At 41.6% G+C, this 16,973-nt stretch overlaps 1 protein-coding gene across 6 annotated transcripts in view; it reads right to left on the reverse strand.

The window, feature by feature from the left end:
* Window positions 1–16,973, reverse strand: part of ARHGAP12 (Rho GTPase activating protein 12) — a 193,798-nt gene that overhangs the window by 165,933 nt on the left and 10,892 nt on the right. For all 6 annotated transcript variants that reach the window (XM_070429019.1, XM_070429010.1, XM_070428980.1 and 3 more), the window contains exons 2-3: window positions 5,162–5,199; window positions 2,319–3,070 (exon numbers count right to left, since the gene is read on the reverse strand). In XM_070429019.1, coding sequence (XP_070285120.1) covers window positions 2,319–2,993 — 675 coding nt within the window. In that variant the 5' untranslated portion in view covers window positions 2,994–3,070; window positions 5,162–5,199. The remainder of the gene's footprint in view (window positions 1–2,318; window positions 3,071–5,161; window positions 5,200–16,973) is intronic.

Consider the following 16,973-nt stretch of genomic DNA (forward strand, 5'->3'; position numbering starts at 1 on the left):
AGGAAGGCCCCGGCCGGCAGCCAGCAGCCACTAGGGACCCTACCCATGCACGAATCTCATGCACTGGGGCCTCTAATATCACATAAAGACTAAAGAAAAGAAAGCATACTAAGATGAATGACGGTAAACTGACAGTGCTACTTTCCGTGTGTTTTTTTAAAATATATTTTTATTGATTTCAGAGAGGAAGGGAGAGGGAGAAGGAAATAGAAATATCAATGATGAGAGAGAATCATTGATTGGCTGCCTCCTGCACACCCCCTATTGGGGTTTGAGTTCACAACCCAGGCATGTGCTCTGACCAGGAATCGAACCATGACCTCTTGGTTCATAGGTTGACACTCAACCACTGAGAACACACCAGCCGGGCTTATGTAAGTGTCTTGATCTCAAACATCTGAAGTTTTTCTAGAAAATGTTACCTTTTCCCTATTTCCATTCAAAATATCACACACAAAAATTAAAACCGAGAAAAAGAACATACTAGTTCCATTAAAATCAGATCACACCTAAGTGCAGCCATACAATTATTTACTAACTCAACCTGATGAATAAATCTTACAACAGAGCTTTAGGCAAAAAATGTATCACATTTTTCTTTTTTATTTATTGACTAGAGGCCCAGTGCATGAAATTCATACATGGGGGGTGGAGGGGAGGTCCCCTCAGCCCAGCCTGCACCCTCTCCAATCTGGAAGCCCTTGGGGGATGTCCAACTGCCGGCAGACGGACATCCCTCTTGCAATCCAGGACCACTGGCTCCTAACCGCTTGCCTGCCTGCCTGCCTGATCACCCCTAATCCCTCTGCCTGCCTGCCGGATCGCCCCTAACTGCCCCCTTGACAGCCTGATCACCCCTACCTTGCCCCCCTGACAGCCTGATCGCCCCTGCCAGCCTGATTGCCCCTAACCACCTCTGCCTCGGCCCCCAGCCTAAGCTGCAGTCTGGCCTCCCTCTGCCAGAGGCGACCTGGCCAATCAGGGAAAGGCACCGCCCCCATCACCCCACTGCTGCTGCCACTGGTGGCCACCATGGCTGCCTGAGCCTCGGGCCGGCCCTCCTAGCAGCAGCCGCCATCCAAGGCTTGCCTGAGCCTCCGGCCGGCCCTCCCAGCAGCAGCCACCATCCACAGCTTGCCTGAGTCTCAGGCAGCCACTGTGGCTTTGTCCGGAAGGTCGTCCAGATGGTCATCTGGAAGATACCTAATTAGTATATTACCCTTTTATCAGTATATAGATTTTAGAGAGAGAGGAAGGCAGAGGGGGAGGGAGGGACAGAGGGAGAGAAGGAAGGAGGGAGAAAAGGGGAGAGGAACAGAGAGACAAGGGAGAGAGAAGGAGAGAAAAACATCTATTTGTTGTTCCACTTATTTATGCACTCATTGGTTGATTCTTGTATGTGCCCTGACCAGGGATAAAACCCACAACCTTAACATTTTCAAGTGCACTTAAAATTAGACTTTTCCAAATATAGGGTGTCCCCAAAAAAATGTATACACATTTTAACAGCTGATAGCTAGCTTAATTTTGAAAACGAGTTGTATGTTAATAAGCACTGACTTTACAATCATTCAAAGTATGTATACATTTTTGGGGGACAACCTATACATTTAAGTTTCAATTTCAGGCATGTGCTTTTAATATTACTTCACTATACCTGACTAATAAACTGGCATAAACTAATCTCAAATAAAGTTAGGTAAGGAAAAATTTTAGAAACCAAACCACAGACACATAAAATTTCTTCCAAGCAATGCAAATAAGCATGGATACATAGACACTTAAGACACAAAAGTACATGAATGGAGGTAAAGGTTTGTGAGCTTTTTTTTTCTTAATAGTCCAGGTTAATAAATAAGTTTTGTACAACAAGAGTTAGTGGTTAATATTCCAGTGACATCTTTCCCCGTACATCCATTACCTGGAAATTTATCAGAAACTAGTCAAAATGAGTACTGCTAGAAAACAAACTTTTTCTAATAAGAGAAATATCATCACTGGGTAAATTAAGTAAGATCTTTCTATCTCATGCTAATCAATAGAGAGAAAATTTTTTTCTGCACATAAAGTAGTTCTAGTCCTGTAAACGTCCAAGAATTATGGAAACCATAAAGTGAACTCTACAAATTATTTACCATATTCTCTATCTATTTAATTCAGGATGGAACCCATGTATTTTGTAAACATAAAGTAAAACAAATGATTCTTTTAATTAAAAACAAAGTAAAGTAAAACAAAGATCTTTTAATTAAAGTAAAATCTGTAATTAATATTTTTATTAAGGTACAAGTGTTTCATCATTCTACTTTTAATCTTACCCTTATCTGTTCCGTGGAGCTGCTGCTAAGTTCATCACCAGACTCAGAATCCTGATGGGCCCTTTCTGAGACTTCTGCTGAATCGCAAGACTGTTCCTGGGAGAAGCTAGTTTTCTCTACGTCCACGAACTCTGGACCAGGAAAGTGACCAAATAAGCGTGTCCTATTCTGGCTGGAAACTTTAGGTGAATGTGAATCACTGCTAAACTTTCCATTATTGTGGGTGAGGTCCAGGCTTAGGTTGACAGTTTGACTTGGATCATAATTGGATCCAAAATTCTGATTGGCATCACGAATAAGACCTGTTCCTTGAATAGACAATGATGGCTTTCCAAAACTTGAAAGCTCAGGCAATTTGTTCACATTTTCTGTTGATCTCTGAAGATGCAGACTCTGGATCACTTTCATAGAATTATTTGGCAGTCCAGCTGCCTGTTTAACAGGCGGCATCAGAGCTTTGCGGGTGACTTCCTTAACATATTGGGCTGGCACATAAAATGCTTTAGAATTCTCATCTGGTTTGACTTGCCACCAGTCATCATTCGTCTTTTTCACCAACATGTATCGTTCCCCTTGTCTTATCACAATCTTTCTGTCCTTTGCTTCATATTCATAATCATATTCCACTTCGATATACACTTGTCCTGAAACAATCTTGCCACTTCTGTCAGCCATTTTTATTCAATAATATTCACCTCTCAAAAAGCATGGTATGCCACATGATCGCCTTACGTCTTGTTGGATTAATATGGCTATTGTTATTTAAACAGAAGAACAGAATGAAGAAACAAGTTAATAGAGTCTGGATTTTTTATATTTACTCACAAGCATCACATAATACAAGCCATTTATTACCTGCAAATCTCAAACTCAGAAAGTAAACATGAATCTAATGTTTTCTATTGTCCTATATTAGAAAACTCTCATAATACTGTAATGTACTTTTTTCAGTCATTTATGACCAATACCAAACCAATAACTGGAATAGTAAATACACTATTAACCAGTCAGACACAAGACTGTCAAAAATAAGAGATGAGACCTTTCCTTCTTTTCATGACTACCTCAAACCTCCTTCACTTTCTTAGAAAGGCTCGGTAATAATAGGCACTTCCCATGGGCCAGGCACTGATCTAGGTTCACTGTATGCCTTAGCTAAGATCATCTTTGAAGTTGGAGTTGAATTTCAATGAAATTGTACTCTTCATTTTATAAAATGATCAAGAGCATTAATGAGTTTTAAAAAACACTATCCAGCCCAGACAGTGTTGCCCAGTGATTGAGCACCGACCTATGAATTAGGAAGTCACAATTCGATTCCCCGTCAGGGCACATGCTCAGATTTCGGGCTCAATCCCCAGTGGAGGGCATACGGGAGGCAGTCAATGATTCTCTCTAATCATTTATGTTTCTCTCTCTCTCCTTCTCCCTTCCTCTCTGAAATCAATGAAAATATATTTTTTAAAAAGTTATCCAATTATACGTTTCATTTCCTAATATAAAAAATACAGCATTGTTATTGTTAGACAAAATACACTAAAAAAGAATCTGCTAATTTACTTTGTTTTCCTTTTATGTCTACCTCAGGAGGGCCATGATTCTTGTTAGGTTGAATCCCACAAATGCCAACAAATAATCAGTATTTGTATTAGTAAATGTTAAAAATCTACCGCCACCACCCCAAATCCATTCAAAGTCTATTAAAAATAGCCCTAAATTGGCTTAAGAAATTTAGTTTTTACTTTGTTTTTTTTAATCCTCACCTGAAGATATGTTTATTGGTGCGAGAGAGAGAAACATCGATATGAGAGAGAAACATAGATCAGTTGCCTGCCATATGCACCCCAACCGGGGATTGAACCTGCAACCTAGGTATGTGCCCTGATCGGGACTCGAACCCACAACCTTTTGGTGTATGGGACGATGCTCCAACCAAGTGAGTCACCTAGTCAGTGCTCTAGTTTTCACTTTAATTTCTATACAAATTCCAAAATATTTTGTACCTCATAGAACACAACATTCAAACTTCAAAATGATCATAGCATTGCAATATTACTACAACTCAAGTCAAGCCACAACCAGTGGGATGAAGTGTCTTCCCCCAAAAAAGGTATGTTGAAGTCCTAAAGCCAGGACCTGCAAAGACCTTATTTGGATATAGGGTCTGTGCAGATGTAATCTATTTAAGATGAAGTTATACATGATTAGGGCGAGCCCCAAAATCCAATGACTGGTGTCTTCATAAGGAGAGGGAGATTCGAAAACCAGAAGAGGAGACCCAGAAGAAAAAAGCCCATATGAACACAAAGGCAGAAATTGGAGTGATTCAGGTATAAGCCAAAATGCCAAGGATGGTGGGAAGAAGCAAGAAAGGACCCTCCCCTAGAGCCTTCAGAGGGAGAGCAGACTTATTGATGCCTTTATTTTGGACAGCTAGCTTCCAGAACTGTGAGAGAATAAATTTTTGTTGTTTTAAGCCACTCACTTTGTGCACTCTATTACAGCAGCCCTAGGAAACTAATACACTCAACCCAAAGCTCACAGATCAAACCTTAGCAATCTGAATATTAAGCATACCAAAAATATTTACCCAAGGTCCCATGGCAACCTGCCAATTTTCCTCAGCACCCAAGTACTGGGCATGATATTACTGTATGCTATATGTGCAGTAACTAATAAGCATTCCCCTGAGGATAATTATTCTCTGTGACAGATAACCCCATAAGCCCAGTTGATAAATAAGTTAGTGATACATCAGTAACTAAAATTTACTTTCTAGACAAACTATGTGAATAACAAATTTAATACAGTAATGTTGTTTCAAAAATAAAAATAAAACTTACCTTAGAAGGAGACAGAAATATCCAGTATTAATTTAAACCTATAAAAAAAATAAAGTTCATTAACTTTGGTCAGAATTGCTTAAAGAAAGCTATAAGTACAATGCTGCTCACATTTTAGAAGCATAACTTTTTGGCTACAAGGAACACAATACTATTTTATATGCCACCACTGTGCCAGCAACATCCTCCAAACACAGGTACACTTTACCACTGCCTCTCCTACTTCATTTCCACATTGTCTCAACTTCATTTCTGCCTCTTATTTTTATTCTGACAGAATACCTTTTTAAACTTCTAATAACATGAGAAACAACTTTTGTAAATTGTTAAAATTACAACTAGTTTTCAAGTTTATGTATTGAGTGGTTAAAGAGAATGAAAACACATATTGAAAGTTATTGGTAGCCCTAACATTTCCCCACAGATTACTTACTAATTATAAATGGGGAAATATACCAAGTGATCAAACTTAGCAACACCAACAGTGGGATAGACAACCTGATAATATATATGCCTCCTAAGGGGATGCAACAAGATGTCACAATGTCACCTAAATTGTACTCTTGCCAAAAAAAGGTTTAACCTTACTGCTAATCATTAGGATACAAACAAATCCAGAATGTGAGACATTCTATTAGACAACAGACCTGAATTCTTTTTTTAAAAATTCAATTTCATAAAAAAATAAAAAAGGGAGATTCTTCTAGATTAAAAGTGACTACAGACAATAGCCAAATCCACTTGATGTTTTAATACCTAAAACTTACCATCCCAAAATCCGCTTCCTATCTCTACCCCACCCCAGCCCTGGCAAATCCACATGATATATCCCCTCACAGTAAATAGAAATTCTAATTTTCCAAAGGCCCAACCTTTATTTTCATGCATTACTGGGACATTAGTCACTATGTGCTTTAATCTTTTTACCTACATATCTTTTTCACGACTTTTCAAAATCCCAGACTGAGATATTTATCCTCCGGTGGTGTTTTTTTTCTCCTTTTTCTTTTTCTTTCCAAGAAGTAATGAGATAACTTAAGAAATACCTTTGAAGATAGTGAAACAAGTAAGGGTACATGCAGAAAATTATTGTAGCTCAGGCATACTATAATTGGTCAAACATTTATCCGTAGGAATGGAGAAAAGTATGAAGAATAACAAGTAAACTGTATGATTTCATGCTAGTCAGAGAGGGGCTGTGGGGTGGGAGGCAACACTGGGTTAAAGGTCAGTCTATGTTCCATCTCTTTCACTGCCAGATTTTATAACTACACCTTCCCCAGTGACTAGAAGTAAGAAGGAGGTGTTAGGAAGAAAGATAAAGAAGTCAATTTAACCACGTTCAACATGAGACATCCATCCAATCTACAGTTTTAGTTAAAGGCAATGAGAACTGTGAGGACAAGGAAGACAAGTAGTCAAAAGACTACCTATGCAAAAAAGGTAGTTAGATATCAAGGCAGATGGCATGAGCAAAAGTGGGCACAATGTAATAAGAGAACAGGAGCTGAGATAGATTTCTCGGTAATACTGGGATAGTAGATGGGGAATGAAATGGTGAAGCCCCTAAGAGAGGCTAATCTATAATAATGAAAGCGTAATTAGACCAGACGTCATTCCGGACGACCTTCCGGAGGAAGCCAGGGCTGCGAGGGAAGCCCAGGTCCCAGGTGAAGGCCGAGTCCCGGGTGCCTGCCAGCGGCCAGAGGGAAGCCGGTGCCGGCAGCCAGGGAAAGGAAGGCCTACTCCTGCACAAATTTCGTGCATTGGACTTACAGTAAAATTATAAACTTCTAGAAAATCACATAGCAAAAATTATGTATTACAATCCAAGGTCTAGGAAAAGTTAGATAAAGTAAAAATAAAAATAAAAGCCTTATTATACACTATGGAGTCAAAGAAAATTAAAATAACTATGGAGTAGGTCTAAAAACTTATCTCAGTGAAAATTATCTGCAAATGTGTGAATAATTTACATACTTTTAAAAACATAAGCCATATTAAAACATTTAGTTTTGGCTTGTTTCTTCATCCATTCCCCAAACATGTGGATTATTCTCTTTAAATTAGGTTGAGCATTGTTTATCCCAGTGGTTCTCAACCTTGGCTGCACATTAGAATCACCTAGGAATCTTTTTAGAATCCTGATTTCTGGGCCTCATCCTCCGGAAATTCTGATTCTTTGTTATGGGGTGAGGCCACAACATTAGTAACAAAGAAACAGAATTTCCAGAGGATGAGGCCCAGAAATCAGGATTTTAAAAAGATTCCCAGGTGAGTCTAATGTGCAGCCAAGGTTGAGAACCACTGGTTTATCCTGTTATCCTCTCAAGTATTTTGGTTAGAATCTTATTCAACTACAGCACCCACTGAGCAAAACACTCCTCTAATTGAAATATATTCTGTACTCATCATCACACTCGTGCATCCATATTCATATCTCCCTCTCTCTCTCCCTCTCTCTCTCTCTCACACACACACACACACACTTACAACTAACTACTAAGTACCTAACCAGTACAAGTAAAGTTTTTGCATAGGTACTGCCCAGTACCAACCAACTGCTTTTCTTTGCAGTTTCAAAAATACCTATGTAGGCTTTGCACACCTCTCATTTTTCAACAAGAATAGACATACAACACACAACTCCTTATATCTTTTACTTCTCTTCCTCCAAGTCAGATTCAGAACTTTCTATTATGATATTTTAAAATCGAATAGCCTCCTCCTTTCTGTCTGCCAATTTTTCTCATATTTTCCTCCACAAATTACACAGCTCAGCAAATGTTATCTTCCTCCTCCAGGACATCCACTTAGTCAACTATATCTCTCATTATGGTGTCCTTACTAACTATATCAAAAAAGTAAACAAGCCCTGACCGGTTTGGCTCAGTGGATAGAGCATCAGCCTGTGGACTCAAGGGTCCCAGGTTCGATTCCGGTCAAGGGCATGTACCTTGGTTGTGGGCACATCCCCAGTGGGGAGTGTGCAGGAGGCAGCTGATCGATGTTTCTCTCTCATCGATGTTTCTAACTCTCTATCCCTCTCCCTTCCTCGCTGTAAAGAAATCAATAAGCCAAACCGGTTTGGCTCAGTGGATAGAGCGTCGGCCTGCGGACTGAAGGGTCCCAGGTTTGATTCCGGTCAAGGGCATGTACCTGGGTTGCGGGCACATCCCCAGTGGGAGGTGTGCAGGAGGCAGCTGATCGATGTTTCTCTCCCATCGATGTTTCTAACTCTCTATCCCTCTCCCTTCCTCTCTGTAAAAAATCAATAAAATATATTAAAAAAAAAATCAATAAAATATATTTAAATAAATAAAGTAAACAAACTCTTAAGAAAAATATAGTAAATATATCCATAATTAATAAGTTTACAATTTAAGTCCCATATATAGGTATAGCCTATTTAGCAATTCTAATACACGAACGATAAAATGTTAACACAGCTTCACATGAAAATGTTAACCAACTTAAAAATACCACAATTTAAACACTGATTCTTGATACTAAGTCCTCCAAGCAGTTTTAAAAGTACTTGTTTAAAATTAACAATCCCTGAACAGTCCTCTGCTAAAGAAATCAATTAAGCTTAATGAGCACAACAAAAATGTTAAGAACAATTCCAGTGACAGAAATTACTCCACCGAATAATTCTGTAAACTGTACAGTTAACAAGACATCATAGGCCAGACATTATAAGGCACTTAAGTGTTTTTTTCTTAATGCATGATCCCTGTTTTCTAAGACTAAAAGATATATAAAGCATTTCTTTAGGCCTAAAGAAGTAAAGGAAATAAAATAATTAATATTATAAACTATTCTGGCCATAAAGAAATAGCAAAAATAGAATAGGAGAAAGGATACAGGAAATGATTGGGTAACTGGAAAGCAGCAGAAAACACAGTCAAGTATAAACCAGTAAAGGAAACTCAAAACCAAGGCTTAAATCTGAAACAAAAATGAGAAAACAACCAAAGAAGTGTTTGGGGAAGCAAGCATATTTCAATAAAAATGACATGTGCATGAGGTATTTTAGGAATATTTGTGCCATGAAGCCTTTCTTAGTCAGAAATGCGTGAGCATGACTTTTTCTTGGATACAAGAATGAAGAAAATATTCCAATTTAAAAAGGAAAAAAATATGACCTTAGAATCAGCAATGAATTTTTAAATATACCCACCAAATGCATGATCCATGTAGAAATTTATTGAAATTTAAAACTTCTGATCTGTGAAAGACACTAAGGGAATGAAAACAAACCACAGGAAGAGAAAATATTTGCAAAAGACCTCTGATGAAGGACTTGTAGCCAAAATATGCAAAGAACTCTTAAAACTCAACAAAATGAACCAAAATTTTTACATGGAAAAAAGGATCTTGAGAAAACACATCATGAAAGAAAACATGGCAAGTAAGCACCTGAAAAAATATCAACATCATGTCATTAAGAATTTGCAAATTAAAACAAGATACCATTACATACCCATTAGAATGGCTAAAAAAAAAAAAACTGAAAACACCAAATGCTGGTGAGGATGTAGAGCAGGGGTCCTCAAACTTTTTAAACAGGGGGCCAGTTCACTGTCCCTCAGACCATTGGAGGGCCGGACTATAGTTTAAAAAAAAACTATGAACAAATTCCTATGCACACTGCACATATCTTATTTTGAAGTAAAAAAACAAAACGGGAACAAATACAATATTTGTATTTGCATGTGGCCCGCGGGCCATAGTTTGAGGACCCCGGATGTAGAGCAACAGGAACTTTTATTCATTGCTGGTAGGAATGCAAAATGGTACAGCCACTGTAGAAGACAGTTTAGCAGTTTCTTACAAAGATAAATATGGTCTTACCATACCATCACACTCCTGGGTATTTAACCAAATGAGTTGAAAATTTATTTCCACAAAAAGTCCTACAGCAAATGTTTATAGCAGCTTTATTTATAACTTCTAAAAACTAAAAGCAAACAAGATGCCCTACAATAGGAGAAAGGATTAACTGTAATGGAATATTATCTAATCTAATAAAAGAGAAACATGCAAATTGACCGCACCTCCACTATGCCCCAAGCCACGCCCACCAGCCAATCAGTGCGACTATATGCAAATTAACCCAACCAAGATGGCAGCCGGCAGCCACGAAGCTGGAGCAAGCAGAAGGCTTGGTAGCCCCGGCGATGGAGGAAGCCAAGCTTCTTGCCTGCTCTGGCCAGCTGTGGCCTCCGCTCAAGGCAACAAAGTTTCAATTATAGAAGACAAATAAATCCCAGATACCTGCTTCCAGCCAGCCTCCACTGGGAGCTTGGGTGGCTGGGGGCCGTGGCCATCCTGCAAATAGCCATCAGCCCCTCACCCAGGATGGCCATACCCTCATGGGGTGAGGATCCTCGCTGGGGGGCTTGGCCAGTCTGCAAACAGCCATCAGCCCCTCACCCAGGCTGGTCAAGCACCCTAGCGGGGACCCCAACCCGAAGGGGCTGTGGCAGCCTGCAAACAGGCATCAGCCCCTCACCCAGGCTGGTCATACACTCATGGGGTGAGGGTCCCTGCTGGGGGGCTTGGCCAGCCTCCAAACAGCCATCAGCCCCTCACCCAGGCTGCCCAGGCACCCCAGTGGGACCCCCACCCTGATCCGGGAAACCCTTCAGGGCAAACCAGCCAGCCCCCACCCATGCACCAGGCCTATATCCTATATAATAAAAGGGTAATATGCAAATTGTCCCTAACAGCAGAACGACTGGGAATGACTGGTCACTATGACACACACTGACCACCAGGGGGCTGACGCTCAATGCAGGAGCTGTCCCCTGGTGGTCAGTGCGCTCCCACAGGGGGAGCTCTGCTCAGCCACAAGCCAGGCTGACAGCTGCCAGTACAGCAGTGGTGGTTTGAGCCATCCCTGCCTCTACAGCAGTGCTAAGGATGTCTGACTGCAGCTTAGGCCTGCTCCCTGCTGGCAAGTGGACATCCCCCGAGGGCTCCCGAACTGCCAGAGGGATGTCTGACTGCCAGCTTAGGTCCAATCCCCCAGGGAGCAGGCCTAAGCCAGCAGGTGGTCATCCCCTGAGGGGTCACAGACTGTGAGGGGGCACAGGCCAGGCTGAGGGACACCCCCCCCCCCCGAGTGCACAAATTTTTGTGCACCGGTCCTCTAGTTCAGTGATAAAAAGAAATGAGCTATCAAGTCAAGAATAGACACAAATAAAGCTTAGATACATTTTGCTAAGTGAAAGAAGTCAGTTTGAAAGAGCCATATACAGAATGATTTCAATTATATGGCATTCTGGGAAAGTCAAAACTATAGAGACAGTGATTACTGGGAGTGGGAGGAGAAGAGGGAGTCTTTCATACCCATTAATCATTACAACACAAAGTCTGAACTTCAATGTATGCAAAATTTTTAAAAACTGTTACGAGGTCAGGGGAATCCCAGGATGGAATGTAGATGTGACATGCTAGTCTAGCAGGATTACAAATATATGGATCGATCTCACTGAAGGGGAGGAAGGGAAAGATGCTGACCTAATTAATATAGGAAATAAGTGGGGTGTATAAGAATATAGGCAAAGGGACTGCACATAAGTATATGTTGTAGTAAATAAAAACGTTTCCCAAATGAGTGCAAATTAAAAACTCTGATACTGGCCCTTGCTGGTTTGGCTCACTGGATAGAGCACTGGCCTGTGGACTGAAGGGTCCTGGGTTCGATTCTGGTCAAGGGCACATGCCCAGGTAGTGGGCTCAATCCCCTGTGGGGGGCATACAGGAGGCAGTCAATCAATGATTCTCTCTCATCATTGATGTTTCTATCTCTCTCTCCCTCTCCATTCCTCCCTGAAATCACTAAAAATATATTTTAAAAAACAAAAAAAATAACTAAAAAGAAATTCTGATACTGCTATACATATATGCTGGAGCTGAATAATTAAGTAAATGGAATGTGGGTAGTAGGAACCAGATTTCTCAATGTTGGAGTAGAAATTTATAGACAAGCAAGGGGAGAAGGCTAGAGTAATCCATGTGGTAATGGATTAGACTTGGAGACACCAGTATGAAATCAATGAGCCCATTTTTAGTTTACCATAGATACAGGTGATTACATTATTAAAATTACAGAAACATGTCTATGAGATAGTTCAATAAGCCAGGGCATGTGGAATAGGGAAACTGAGACAGATAGCTGAACTAACTGGCAGAGCAATTTACAGCAGATACAGAAAGTCACCTCCCTAGAAATAACATCCAGACCTCAATTGTATCAGCTACAGACCCAGAAAAGCAACAAAACTAGAGAGTGACACCAGGACCAGCTGCAATGATTAAGGACCCCTTGCCTAACACTGACCAATAGGTGGAGATCAGGGCCCTGGAGAAGCACACCTAGAAAACTGATGAATATTCTGCTGAAACCCTCCCTTGAGACTGACCTTAAGATTCCCACCTGCAAGAAAGAGATTAAAGCCTCAAGACAAAGGACTCAGTACTCGCTCTCTTTGGGAAGCAGCCTATACCATTCCCATTCCCCTCTCCCTCACAGGCATCTTCTAAAGCAGGGATGGGCAAACTTTTTGACTCGAGGGCCACAATGGGTTCTTAAACTGGACCGGAGGGCCGGAACAAAAGCATGGATGGAGTGTTTGTGTGAACTAATATAAATTCAAAGTAAACATCATTACATAAAAGGGTACGGTCTTTTTTTTTTTTTAGTTTTATTCATTTCAAATGGCCGGAATCGGCCCGCGGGCCGTAGTTTGCCCACGGCTGTTCTAAAGTCTAAGGGACCCCCCATGAGACTTACAACCAGTAGAGCAATGGGCAGCAGCAGGCCCATCTTTGAAGCTGTTCCCAAGGCCCCCTTTTCTCTGACTTCTCAAGAGCTAGGGCAGCCCAGCCTCAGCTCTCTTATTGCTTCTTCTCTAGGCTAAGCCCTTTCTTGTTTTACTGTCCCCAGCTTTAATAAACATTCCCTCATAGTCACCTGGACTCGTGTTGTGAAATTTTTCCTGCACAAAGTCAAGAACCCACGTACTACCAGTCGGCCCTAGGCAAACCCACCAAAGGATAGGTCCTCTTTCCAGCAACATCTATATACTTCTTAGTACACATGTTTCCTTGCTGTCTGTAAAAATGACAGCCTAGAGGCAGCAAGCACACGTAGCACCCAGATTTGGCTTCTAATACCATTCTCCAAATAAAGGAACCAAGGCTCTTTGGTGAAATGGCTGATACTAGTACTGGGGAAAGAAATATACAAGATGAGCCTGGAGTATATTGTAGTGCCATATTGAACCTTCAAACTCCCCCATTTGGATTTTAAGTACTTGATTTAAATGCTTCTTATTATTAGACAACTGTCTTCTTAACTTTACCTCAAATTAAAAGTGATATGCACGAGAGAACTAAGATGGCGGCATAAGGTACAAACCTGTACGTGCTGCCCCCAACAACAACATTAAAACTACAACTATAAGACAAAACAGCTATCATCCAGAACCACAGGAAAGCTGGCCGAGTGGAAGTTCTACAACTAGAAGGAAAGAAAAGAGTGCATTGACACCGGGTAGGAGGTGCAGAGGCGCCAAGAACAGAGGAACGGAGGCGTGCGAACCAGGCTGCACCTGGGTGCGCAGTTTTTTTCAATGGGAAGGGGATACCAGCTCTCGAATGCACTGAACTCATTTACGGCGAGACTCTGGGGTCCCAGACTCCTACAGGGAGAAACTGGACTGTCTTGCAGTGGGTCGGAAAGCGAGGGTGACTTTCTCACAGAGCTGCTCGCAGGGATCATTGTTGCTGTGGGGGCGCGGGACTCGGGGACGCAGAGACGCGGAGTCGCGGAGACAGCTGATGACAGCCATTGCTGTTTGCTTCGCCCTGGTGATTCTCTGAGACCCCGCCCCACTCAATTTACATCTCCTCCCAAGCTGTGCACAGCAGCACAAAGGAATCACCTGTGCTTTTGCAGCCTAACCTAACAAACTGCAGCTGGGTCAGAGAGCTCCAAAATTTCCAAACTCCAAACAAAGAGGAGAAATCTGCTGATATCACTGTAGCTCTTGCTGGGTGGACTCACACAGTGGTTGACTTGGAGATCCAGGAGCCAGGGTACCCCTGGTCAGATACCAGATTTCAACTCCTCACATCCATAAGGGACACACTCAAGAAGCAGACTCAGTGAGCACCAAAGCCCCACTGAAGCAAGTGTTACCCCATAAGGGTGTCTCCAGCACAGCAGTTCTTCCATTGTAGACATAGCGGGTCCTCGCAGTCAGCCAAAAATGCGGAGACAAAGGAACATGTCACAAATGAAAGAAATGGAGGAAAGCAAACTAATGGAGGACATAGAGTTCAAAACCACAGTTATAAGGTTACTCAAGAATCTTCTACAGGAAGATGGAGGCATAGGTAAACACCGGAGACTGCTGCCGCAAACAACCACTTCAAAAATACAACTAAAAGACGGAACGGACATCAACCAGAACCACAGGAAGGCTGGCTGAGGAGAGACTCTTCAACTGGAAGGAAAAACAACAGCATTACGAGGCTCAGAGGAGGCACAGTGTGGAAAATTTAAAGGTACGGTGGTGCGGTGGTGCGCGCACAAAGCGGGCTGGTGGCTGAGGGCGCGGTTGTCGTTTTCAATCAGGAGGGAGTCTCAGACTCTGGGCTACAGATCTGGGCGAGTCTCTAGGGACCCAGACTCAAACGGGAGAAGCGGGACTGTCTGGCTACGGTCCCTCCGAGGTTTGCAGCGGTTGCTGGGACAGAGAGGCAGAGCCCCTGGGGACGGACTGAGAGCAGCCATAGCTGCTCCCTCCCCCCGCCCTGTTGATCCCGCCCCGCCCAAGCCCTGCGCAGAGCCATTTGCCAATCCCCTCAGGCAAAGGCTAGATTAGCACCTCCCCAGAGGACAGAAGTTTTCCACACAGCTGATTCCCACAGCCAGTCGGCCTGGTGGTCAAATCCCTCTAGTATTAACTACAACAATAAAGGCTTAACTAGAACAAGACTGCGCACAAAGACCACAAGGGGGTGCACCAAGAAAGCATAAAAAATGCGGAGACAAAAAAACATGACAGAAATGGAGGATATGGAGCTAAAAAACGCAATTTTGAGGGCTTGCAATAAACTTGAGCAGAGCCTCACGAAAACTAATGAGACCCTCAATGCTATGATAAAGAAATTAGAAAGTAAGCATACACGGACTGAAATAAAGAATATTATACCCAATAGCAGACCAGAGGAGCACAAGAATCAAACCAAAGATTTGAAATTCGAAGAAGCAAAAAACACCCAACTGGAAAAGCAAAATGAAAAAAGAATCCGAAAATACGAAGATAGTGTAAGGAGCCTCTGGGACAGCTTCAAGCGGACTAATATCAGAATTATAGGAGTGCCAGAAGATGAGAGACAGCAAGATATTGAAAACCTATTTGAAGAAATAATGGCAGAAAACTTCCCCCACCTGGTGAAAGAAATGGACTTACAGGTCCAAGAAGCGCAGAGAACCCCAAACAAAAGGAATCCAAAGAGGACCACACCAAGACACATCATCATTAAAATGCCAAGAGCAAAAGACAAAGAGAGAATCTTAAAAGCAGCAAGAGAAAGAGACTCAATTACCTACAAGGGAATACCCATACGACTGTCAGCTGATTTCTCAACAGAAACTTTGCCGGCCAGAAGGGAATGGCAAGAAATATTCAAAGTGATGAATACCAAGAACCTACAACCAAGATTACTTTATCCAGCAAAGCTATCATTCAGAATTGAAGGTCAGATAAAGAGCTTCACAGATAAGGAAAAGCTAAAGGAGTTCATCACCACTAAACCAGTATTATACGAATTACTGAAAGGTATCCTTTAAGAAGAGGAAGAAGAAGAAAAAGGTAAAGATACAAATTATGAACAACAAACATGCATCTATCAACAAGTAAATCTAAGAATCAAGTGAATAAATAATCTGATGTACAGAATGAACTGGTGATTGTAATGAATCAGAGACATAGAAAGGGAATGGACTGACTATTCTTGGGGGGGAAAGGGGAATGGGAGATGCGGGAAGAGACTGGACAAAAATCGTGCACCTATGGATGAGGACAGTGGGTGGGGAGTGAGGGCGGAGGGTGGGGCGGAAACTGGAAGGAGGGTAGTTATGGGGGGGGGGGGGAGAGGAACAAATGTAATCTGAACAATAAAAATGTAATTTAAAAAAAAAAAAATCTTCTACAAACCTCCGAGGAACTTACTGAGACCTTCGAGGATCTTAATGAGAATGCCAAAAAAATGGAAAAGGACCACTCAGAAATTAAACATACACTGACTGAAATTAAAAATAATATACAGAGATCCAACAGCAGACTAGAGGATACCAAGAATCAAGTCAAAGATTTGAAATACGAAGAAGTAAAAAACACCCATCCAGAAAAGCAAAATGAAAAAAGAATCCAAAAATATGAAAATAGTGTAAGGAGCCTCTGGGACAACTTCAAACGTACCAACATCCAAATTATCGGGGTGCCAGAAGAAGAGAGAGAGCAAGATACTGAAAGACTATTAGAAGAAATCATGACAGGAAACTTCCCTAACCTGTTGAAAGAAATAGACTTACAAGTCCAGGAAGTGCAGAGAACTCCAAATAAGAGGAATCCAAAGAGGACCACACCAAGACACATCATCATTAAAATGCCAAGGGCAAAAGACAAAGAGAGAATCTTAAAAGCAGCAAGAGAAAAACAGTTAGTTACCTACAAGGGAGTACCCATACAACTGTCAGCTGATTTCTCAACAGAAACCATGCAGGCCA

This window comes from Myotis yumanensis, unplaced genomic scaffold, assembly GCF_028538775.1.
Source record: "Myotis yumanensis isolate MYYU_CA2020_CCGP unplaced genomic scaffold, mMyoYum1.0.hap1 SCAF_1, whole genome shotgun sequence".
Taxonomy (NCBI): domain Eukaryota; kingdom Metazoa; phylum Chordata; class Mammalia; order Chiroptera; family Vespertilionidae; genus Myotis; species Myotis yumanensis.